Source organism: Pseudopodoces humilis, chromosome 8 (assembly GCF_049639895.1).
Source record: "Pseudopodoces humilis isolate 2021_Gansu_Grassland_sample_001 chromosome 8, ASM4963989v1, whole genome shotgun sequence".
Taxonomy (NCBI): Eukaryota; Metazoa; Chordata; class Aves; order Passeriformes; family Paridae; genus Pseudopodoces; species Pseudopodoces humilis.
The window spans coordinates 19,458,119-19,468,886 of NC_142207.1; the positions used below are offsets into that span (position 1 = coordinate 19,458,119).

Sequence of the window (10,768 nt, forward strand, 5' to 3'; positions counted from 1 at the left end):
CTCAAAAATTTCAAAGCCTTTCTCCTGCAGTCTAGCTGTAGGAAATAATAGTCCTTTAAATATTAAAAACATCATAAAGATCTTTGAAAATACAGTAAATGCCAATCTGCCTTTTGTCTTCCTTCTGTACACATGTGAGATCCAGTAAATAGGTACTCACTCAAGAGTGTTCTGCAGCAAGTCTTTTGTGGCTGGATCCATATCTGGAAGTGAAGAGTTAGAAACTGATATGCTAAATGTTCTTGTGATGATTTTAAAAAAAACTAATTCTTCCAGTATTTGTAGGAGTGTCACCCCTGATGGGAACCAGAAGAGATGGTTGGATATGCATTTGCTTACATCTACAGTAATCAGTAGCTTAACTTGTTGGACAAAATACAATTTTGTAGTATTGCCAGGCCACTTGGATGAAGTCACTGCTAATCAGGATTAAGATGAACATAAGCAGCTGTGGAAAATTGCTTGCCCTGTACTTGTTCTGTTCACTATGGCTGCCAAGTCATTTCGGAAAGCTATAACATAGTTATATGTTGTTTTGTATGCTTTCAGGGGCTGTTCTTTTTATATAGCACTTGCTTTTCATTTCAGAATCATCATTTCCATAGCTAGAGACTCTGTAATCATTATATTTGCTAAAAATATCAACTGTTTAAAATTACTTCCTTTGTTTTACAGAGCACTTCACCTGCATTATAAAAGTGCTGTTCACTTTATTGTATACTCAAGCATTGGCAGCACTTTCTGTTAAATGCAGCACTGAAGACAGGATGGCATGGAAAGAGTCAGGATCTCTCAAAAAGGTTGGTTAGTTTATTAAAATATTTATGAAATTATGCTTAAGTATTTCTGCTATGAATGCAACAGATACTTCTGCTTTGCATGTAATATTTGCTTCTGCTTCAAAATCCAGTATTTTGATTCTGTGTGTGCAATTTCTGCAGGTTTTTGTACATGATTAGACTTAAAAGTTTCACAATTAATACCTGGTTCCAAAACTGAGTTTGAGATTTGAGTGTGTTTCTTTATAGTTTCAGTCTCTACTTTGTTGCAGTGGTTGTAATCAGTAAATGCAGCTTTTCTTCCTGTGAAATTGAAGCCTGCCCATATAAACCATGGGCATTGATCCGATGCATTTCTCTACAGGAAAAGCAGGAAGCCTTGTTGGAGAAAAAAACCCTCTTGACTTTTCCAACTTGCTTGTGCTATTTGTGGCTAGCTATATAAATTTCTCTCACTATGTGGTTGAGAGTGCTTATATGATGAAGAGACGGAGAAGGAAATCTGTCACTATTGTTTCTTTGCCTTTTGGTGGTATTTACAAGTGACAATGCATCTTTCTATTTCAGTTCAGCTGACTGAATGCCAGTTGCCACCAAAGACAAAGTTCTCTGCACTAGCACCAGCATTCATTTAATCCTTCAGTCAACCTTCTACTCCACAGATTGGTTTTCCCAGAAAGTCAAAAGGATGCCAATATCAAAGGAAAGGAAAGGAATGTTGATATTGGCCAATATCAGACCAAAAGAAAGAATAGAATTGTTTCCCAGAAGGTGAAAAGAATGCCAATATCAGACCAAAGGAAAAGATTGAAGTGTTGGGACCAGGAGAAGAAATGGGTATTGCCCCTTTATACAACAGCTGGGCCTTAGGAATGAATGGAAATGAATTTTCCTAAAATGGAATGAAGACTGAGAAGCATGACCTGTCTTTTCACATGTAACTTACATTTGTCATACTGGTCAGTCAGAATTCCAAGGTCTTAAGGACAAATTATCTGCTGGCCTGCTACGATGAATTTTTTTTTTTACATTGGGATCACTGGACAGTACTTCATTTTGTCAGGTTCCTATCTGACCATTCTTTCACTATATTGTCATTTTCTTAGAAATACAAAGACATTTGCTTGAGGTTGTTGCTAGTGATAGGGGTTTTTTCATTGTTTACTTAAGTGATTCTCAGGTGATACATAATTTTGCAGTTTAAAGCACCCAGGACCTGCCAGTGATAATCACACAGCTCCCTGTTCCTGTCTCCCAGCTGTTTGGCTGCCCTTCTCTTCATGAGCCTATCCTTCATCCTCATGCATGTCATGAGGGAAGCGGGTTCTTAATTTAGAAATCAAATTTCTTTCTTTAAAGTTTCTTTAAGCCCTAGTGGTTAAAAACATATGGTTCAGGTTGGCTTTTTCTTCTCTGCTGGTAAAACAGACATTTTAATTCTGGGATGACTACACAGATGACACTTCACTTAACTTTTGTCTGTGGATAATGGTCAAGTGAATTTATTACAGTTTGGTATTCCAGACATTAAACATGGGCTGAAGACTTTGCTCTATATTTATGTTAAATGATCAAATAACACGAAGAGTTTAATTTCTCAGCAGGGGCGAGAGGTGGATATTGTACTTTTGAAACCCACATTTACCCTCATTATCTTTGCAAGGTGTGTTACGGTGTCACAGGAAGCACAATAAATGCCTGTGGATTAAACTTCCAGGAATAACATAGAAAGAAGGTTTTTCTTAGCTGCAGAATTAAGTGTGTGTTGCCTTCTGGGTCTTTGACTATAAGCATAAACAGTAAGTGTGTGGTCCCAGTATGAAAGGTGAAGACCCCATCTAAAATGGAGAATGAAAGCTGATGCCAAAATGCACTACAGAAACCAACTGATGAATTATATACATCATTATATACTGAAGTAATTGAAGTTTCTTTAAGGAATCACAGTAATGTTCCATTGCCTTGTTGTTTGTTGTGTTGATCATATACTAACAGAACTTAAAATTCATATCCAGTCATCTTTTTCCAGGGTAGAATTTATTCTGACTCAGAAGAAAATATTTATGAGAATACTGCCTTCTATTTCTTAAGGCTTTCTGTGTTGCCTTTAAATGTAATTACTATGGCACAAAGCTAAGTGGCTATTTATTCTTTACACTAAATTTATTTTCCATCTCTAGTAGACATTATTCATTCCAAACACAGCTTTGTACTTTCTGATAGATTCATTGTAACTTAAAATACATAGCAAGTGGTTTGTTATCCATTCTGGTTGGTATGTTTTCAAAAATTGTTTTTTAAAAAAAACTCCTGCATTAGAATTCAAGTTCTGTCAAAACAAGATGTATCCATGAAGTGATTCTTTCTTGTTTTAAAGTAAGGATTTATATACTCACAGAGAAAACGTGAAATGTTATACAAGTGCTTTCAAAAAGCACTCAGTTCAGAGCATATGTAATTCAAGTAGCAATTCACATTTCACTATTGAGCTAAATGCAGTCCCATTCTGTAAAATTATATATTTATTTTAATATTTTTTAAGCATTGTGTATCTATGTAGGTCAAAATTCACATGTTGATCAAAAGGAAATACTCTTCATTGCTGTTGCTAATACAGAAACATTTTCTCCTTTTTATGACCAGTGCTTTTTGGATTTATTTTCTTCTCATTTGCAGAATACATCCAGTGGAGAAAAATCTTGGGAAGTATTGCTGAGTCATGTGATTAGTGAACTGTCTAAAGGGAAGATATATGATGAAGGAGAGACTGAAGAATTAGCAGTGGTATTGGCAAATTTCTGGATAATGTATCCAGCATTTCCCCTTGAAGTTTTTTTGCTTCGTTGTTATAATGATTTTTCTCTGATCTTGTTAAAGACTTGCAGTACAACTCTTTGTTTTCTAGATCAAAGCATATCCCTTTGGGACAGTTTGCCTCCACAAATCTTTCTTTTAATAATATCAGATGTGGTCAGTGCCACATTGAGAAAATTATTGACAAATACTTCTTATAATTACAGGTTTTAATCATATATATGAATTCTAATCATAAGTATGAAAGACCTTTCAGAAACTTGGAAAAGTAAATATGTTAAGTAGAAAACCCATTTGTTGAGGGGGAAGAATATCTTGGTTCATACTGCAGTTTCCATACTTAGGGGATAATTTACCTGGGACAGAATTTAGTAATTGCTTCCTCCTGTCTAGGTAAATGTGGATTCTGTAGAGTGCTATCTGCAGCAGTTCTGCCTGCCTTTCCTCAGGATCACAAGCCTTCTTCAACACCATCTCTTTGGAGGGGATTTGCCTAGTTGTCAGGTACAGAATGAGAGGGGCACACTCAAACATTTCTGAATAAAAGCTAAAGATGAAAAATTAGAACTTTAAGGTATCTTTTTCATGGTATACATTTTCTATCCTAAGATTTTTTTTAAAGCATATATTACAGCGGTGCAGTTTTCAAAAAAATGTTATTATATTACTAAACTTCAGAAAAGTCATTTTTATTTAATTGGATCATAGGTGCTTGTCTTTTAAAATAATAACATACTTTTAAAACTTGTCCAGCTTCTGCAGAGATGGTGTAATTCCAGAATGGAATTCAGTACTGATTTTCTTAATGCCTCTTAATACTTCATTCTCAGAGACATTGCATTAGCGGACAATTATGTTTAAGTTCCATGACGAATTTAAGTAGAGTTTACTGCAGGTCAGCTCCCTTTTTGCCTTGCCTCAACATCATTTCCTTTGTAAAACAGCTGTTAGCTAGCTTGTGGTGCTGAACAGAAAAAAAATATTGTGGAGTTTGGGGCTTTCTTGTTTTGTTTCTGTTTTTTGGATTTGTGGGTTTTGTGGTGGGGCTGTGTTTTGTCTGTGGGGTTTGGTTTGAGTTGAGGTTTCAAAGTTGTTTTGTTTGGAGGGTTTTTTCTGACAATTTCTTCTTGCTTCAAGGGTCCAGTTTGAAGTTACCTGGTAAAATTGAACCTTCCTATGTCACTAAGCATGACTATTTGCATCTTAATACTAAAATACTTCTTATTGAAATAGATATATTTTTAATAAATTATTTAAAAAATTAGAGTCTAGGTATTAATCTAAACCTCTTTGATTTCATGCTTAAAAAGGAGGATGAAGAATTCACCATTCTAGCAAGCTGCCTGGGCCTGTTACCATCTTTTCAGTCAGCTCATCAGTTCACCAGTGCCTCTTGTCTTGATTGGCCAGTGCCAGCATTTGACATGATATCACAGTGGTGCTCAGAACTGGCTTCATTTGCAGATAGACATCCAGATCAAGTAAAGGTATGTAGCAAAATTATACTTTCCAAAATACGGAAGCAGCTATTTATTGTTTGACTCATTATGCACATATACTGTTGCTTTGGATAAGAATCTGAAAATATAACTTTTTAGTGAGAAAGAAATTGTAATGGGAAATACTGGTAAGTAGATGTGGTTTGAATTGGCTAAAAACAGGAATAAGTAGACCTGTATGGTTTTTATAGTTGCTGGAGACAGAATATAGAAACACTATCCTTAGATGATACTAAGTCTGCACATACCTTCTGGACCTGTAGCCAATAAAGGGCAGGTAATAGAAACTTTAAGAAAATACATATCAGAACTTTTCCTTGTCTGTTTTAAATTTGAGTAGAAATTTTAGCTGGGAGACAGTTTTCATGGTCAGTGCCAGGGTTTGGGAGTAACACATTGATATTGCCAAACAAACTTAGTGCAGGGAGTAAGAGTCTTTCCTGTAGGTCACTCTTAATCCTCTCATTTTAACTGTGAGGGTTTTTGCACTTAAAGTATGTCACTTTTAGAAAACATCCTTGGGAAAAGACTAGTGCCCATTTTGTACCTGTTACAGAGGATGAAACGTGACTGCAGTTGGGGAGGGTGATCAACCAGGAGCAGGTGACTATTACAAGGTGACATTTGACTTCTAAATATGTGGAATGCAAAAGAAATGAGATATTTTTAAACTGCATTTTAAATTTTATTTGGTATTCTCTTTTTTTAGAAGATACAAATGCTTTTAAAAATGCACAGAACTGATATATATTCTTACCTTATTTGCAGGCTTTGCTTATCCAGGAACCTAAGTGGGACTTGCCACGCCTCCTTCAGTTGCCTGAGAATTACAATACCATTTTTCAGTATTATCACAGAAAAACTTGTTCTGTTTGTACCAAGGTTCCTAAAGATCCTGCTGTTTGCTTAGTTTGTGGTACTTTTGTATGCTTGAAAGGACTATGCTGTAAACAACAGAGCTACTGTGAATGTGTACTGGTAAGAGAGAGTTAATTCAAATTCTGTAATTGATTCTCATGCTCATTGATAGTTGTTAACTCCATTGCTCACTTCTGATGGTTTTCTTTTCAAAATGCGTTTATATAATCATAGTTTGGGTCGGAAGGGACCCTTGAAGGGTCATCTAGTCTAACCCCCAGTGATAGAATTTAATGTTTATTTCTGAGTAATAGACCTAGACTGGATTCTGGAGAGCTATTTACTTGCATAGCAACATATTTCTCCTTTTTTGTAAAAGTCTTACAAAGCCACTGTGTGTAATGTTGACACATGGTTTTGATTCACAGCCAGTTGAAATTTGTTTACATTCTGGTTGTTTCTATATTATTTTAATTTTCCTTTGTTTTGTTTCCTTGATTTCCAAGTACATAGAAAATCATTGTGTTGTTGATTTGAGTATTTTCTGATACCTGATCACCTACTAGAGATCTTCAGACTTTAACTATGTAGGTGCTGATTTAAGGTCTTTGACTTTTTCAGCAGCAAAGATTTCTAGTCAGCATATATATAATTTCTTTCAGCAGCCTAAGTTGGATGAGATCTAGTATTGTTTTTCAGACTATGACAAAAATTTGCTTTGATAGGTTTTCTCTTTGCTTCCATTGAACAGTTAGGGGAAGACTGAAAATATAAGGACTTCAAAAAACTGTGAGAGGAATTTGTTAGATATTTACAAATGGGGCATAAAATGTCAGAGATATTTTGAACTGTCTTGAAATTGTTTGAACTCACCTTTCTCTCTTATAATGTTAATATAGCAGAAGAAAAAGGGGTGGGCAAAATTTACAATAGAATTTATAGTTACATTTAAGATAAGGTTACATTTCAAGCTTCGTGAAAACAGAATGTTATAAAAAGAAGGAATTAACAATCCATATAATTAAGTAATTGTTTTTGTAGTTGATGGGATTATAGCTTCTAATTGTAATCAACCATATAGGAAGGGTGCATTTTTTAATTGCAAAAGTGAATTGATGAATGTAGATTGTGCTAGTCACAGAGATGAATGACATACTGAACAAAGCAAGAACCGTTAAATTTTTTTTATTAATTTGTAGAGTCATAGACTAGATCTGTGAGCATGGATTGAGAAAGCAAATGTTTAACAATATAAACTATTGTAAAGTTTTTCTAAATACTTTCTCCAGTTACTGCTATCTGTGGAAAATATTTGGTAATCTTATCCAGTTTGCTATACAACAACAAATTCAAAATATTGTGCAGAATATTTTTGCTTATTTTTTGTAATTCAGTTTTTATATGGCAACAAATATCCTCCCGTTTTGATTAGGGAAACATTTTATATACAGGTGTTGTTATGGCAGCACAAGAAACCGAATTCTAGTTTGGATGGAGAATTTTGGGGCAGCCTATCCTTTGGCACACTGTTTCTTAGTAAATAATGCCTGCATGTCATTTGAAGCAAAACAAAGTATTATTTTTAAAATCTCTTCTGTTACAAAGTTGACAGACATTAACAGAATCTTTGCACTCTTGCCTTTCTACATGCATAACATTACAGCATTCTCAAAACTGTGGAGCTGGGACAGGAATATTCCTTTTGATTAATGCATCTGTAATCATCATCATACGAGGCCATCGTTTCTGCCTTTGGGGTTCTGTTTATCTCGATGCACATGGTGAAGAAGACAGAGATCTTAGGTAATGTTTTCATTACAGCTGTTTCATTGTTGGTGCCTCTGTGTAGATCAAGTTTGTCTTGTAACATGCAGTAACAGATAATAATAGATCTCCACCTTCCTTGTGTAGAAAAATGGAAAATCCCCATTTATTGCAACTTGGACTGACTTTTACTGTCTTGGGTTTTTGAGGATTTTTGGCCCAGAAGTGGTGTAATCATGATCATTGCGTAGTTACACCAGGAACCCAGCAGACAATGACTATGTTGCCATTCCCAACTACAGTTAATTCTGAGTGTTCTGTTGGGAAGCGCTTATCTCCCAATGTTGTCGTTTGGCCTTTAATCAAACAATGCCGTTGGATTCCAGTAACTTCCAAGCTACACATGACTGAGAAAACAAGTGATGGTTTCTGGATGCTGCTATCCAGTGTAAGGAAGGGAAGTCCCAGGAGTTACCCTATCAGAAGCAAAAATGAAAACCCCTCACCAATGCATGTTTACCCTGTAAAAAGAGTTGTATGAGTATCGTGTTGATTATATAATGAAGCTTCTTTGCACTTACTTGGCTTGTTAACCATTTATTTTCTTCTTTCCTTTTTTTCCCTCCACAGGCGTGGTAAACCCCTCTACATATGCAAGGAAAGATACAAAGTGCTTGAACAGCAGTGGGTGTCTCATACTTTTGATCATATCAATAAAAGATGGGGGCCACATTATAATGGCTTGTAAATCATCATCATCATCTACACACCATATTACTGCTGTTACCATGAACGAATGCATCTTGACTGACAATAGCTTTAAGTGAATGGGAGTTTAACTCCTTGGATCGGGGTGGAATCGGGTATGGGCATAAAAGGGAAATGGAATTTTGTCAACATGTGAAATCTGTGCAAAATGAGCTGTTGTTGCTACTAAACAATGATACAATGATTGAAATTAAATCCTCAAAATGGTGTGAGCAATCTTATTGCACTCAGTAGTCTATTTTTCTTGTGTTTTTTTAAAGCCCATTATTGTTAAGAAGCACAAAGTTTACTTGGAGTTGTTTAGAAGCTCCAGGGGTAGCTGTCTGGGTTTTATTTTTCTTTGCATGGAGTTGAGTTTTTAGCATTTTTTGCTGAAATGGTGTAAATGTCTATTACACTACTAAGTATGTTGGATAAAATTTCTTTGCCATTTTTGTGTTGGCTTGAGGTTTTTACTTGATAGGCATTTGTAATTAGGTCTGTAAAATGACTGTGAGACTGCATGGTAATAATTGGTCTGAAAGTTGAATTTTAAAGAGTATTTCACTTATAGAGGTCTATTGAAATATTTCAGGCATTACTGAAAACTTACACATTCTCAGGAACTTCATTTTTTTTTCTCCATAAGTAAGTGAAATAGCTGTAAATTAGGTGTCTTACTGTTCTTCATGTAATCCAGAACACACATTCTGTCCTCATTTTTTTCCAGGAAGGAGCTTTTCTTTTTTTCATATCAGTTTAAGAAATTGTTAATGATAACATACAGAAATTGCTATATATAGGGAATTTGTATGGTGCCCAACACAGTAGATTCCAGTTACAAGCATAACAACTGTAAGCCTGCCTATCATTCCAAACCAGATGTATGTTTCAGAATGATTGGATTAAGAATGTACAGGCTATTCTAAAAATGATCATTTTTACCTTTCCTTACATTTCAGGAGGTTCCTCAATATTTTATTTGTTTAAAGTAATCACTATTCTTTCTGCTTGGTTTCCTGAAAGGGAAAAATAAAAAAAAAAATTCAGCAGAGGTAGCCAAGATGAGGTACCGGTGCAGCCTCACTGGATGAATGCCAAAACAGTTCATGCTTAGAAGACTAAAAAATTCATGAGAAGAAGCATGACTGGGTTAAAACCCATAGTGTAAGTAGGTAGAAAGATTATAGCCAAAATACTGGTATGTAATATATTGCTAATATTGTTTTTTCACAAGTCTTGGACATTTGTTGGCTATTTCATACAATACTACCAAGCAGTTCCTGGTAGTTTTGACTTCCACAGCTTGCGTGTAAAATAAAATTTATGTGTGCAAAATAAAAACATCTTACGATAAAGCCACATATACAAAGAAAACAATTTCCCAGTGGAAATCATTATCTAGTGAAAAGTGTATAGGGGAAATAAAATGACTGTATAGCAATCAGGAACAGACCGAAGGAAAAGTAGATAAAATGATTTTTCTGGATATCTGCAATTTGAAAAACCCTACAATAAAGGATACTGTTTTTTATATAGACATATAAATATATATATATATTTCAAAAGTATTACAGTACTTCCTGTAAGATTAGAATTACTCTGTTTCACTGACTAAATGGCTGTGTCTTTTCCAAAATATTACTTTTTTGATACTGTATTATAAGTTCTGCCTTGTGATATTTTTGCATTGCTCATTAAGAATATCAGGCCATTTTGTAAATGTGGTTAAAGAGCAAAAAGATTCTTTACATTGCCAGCATAACATTATTACAGGGCTCATGAACTTGAGTGATCTGTAATTTGAAGCTCCAATGCTATATTTACAAGAGATAATGTGTCCAGAATTTGATTACTGTGTTTTATTTAAAACAGAACGTTCTCTGATTGTGCATATGGATGTGAAGTAAAACTATTAGCCTTAACTTTAACATTTGGGTATTTCATAGTGGTTATTGAAGTACTGGTGAATTAGTCACCAGTTGATTTAAAAATGACAAAAAATTACTTGGTTGAAAAATTGTACTTGAATATCCTTGCATGCTGCTAAACAAGAATTTTTATTTCCCCCATAACTTTTTAAATTCTACTTTATTAAGCTAACCTTGAAAAATAACAGGTCCAAACTAGAGTGGTGTGTGCATTTAATACTGAAGTGTTCTGGTGTGATATCCTGTATGAATGATCATTTAAGTACAGTACATTACTGTAGACTCTAAATCAATCTTTATAACACATCAGAAGAGTACAAAACTAGGAATACAATAATTGGCATTGTAAGATATGTTAATAAAAGTCTACCGTCAA

The 10,768-nt window shown here is 34.7% G+C and overlaps 1 protein-coding gene across 6 annotated transcripts in view; it reads left to right on the forward strand.

Moving 5' to 3' along the window:
• UBR3 (ubiquitin protein ligase E3 component n-recognin 3) overlaps positions 1-10,768 on the forward strand; it is a 103,561-nt gene extending 92,793 nt beyond the window's left edge. For all 6 annotated transcript variants that reach the window (XM_088059171.1, XM_088059172.1, XM_088059173.1 and 3 more), the window contains 7 exons: positions 676-800; positions 3,456-3,563; positions 3,987-4,097; positions 4,904-5,080; positions 5,861-6,070; positions 7,614-7,753; positions 8,345-10,768. In XM_088059171.1, coding sequence (XP_087915297.1) covers positions 676-800; positions 3,456-3,563; positions 3,987-4,097; positions 4,904-5,080; positions 5,861-6,070; positions 7,614-7,753; positions 8,345-8,462 — 989 coding nt within the window. In that variant the 3' untranslated portion in view covers positions 8,463-10,768. The remainder of the gene's footprint in view (positions 1-675; positions 801-3,455; positions 3,564-3,986; positions 4,098-4,903; positions 5,081-5,860; positions 6,071-7,613; positions 7,754-8,344) is intronic.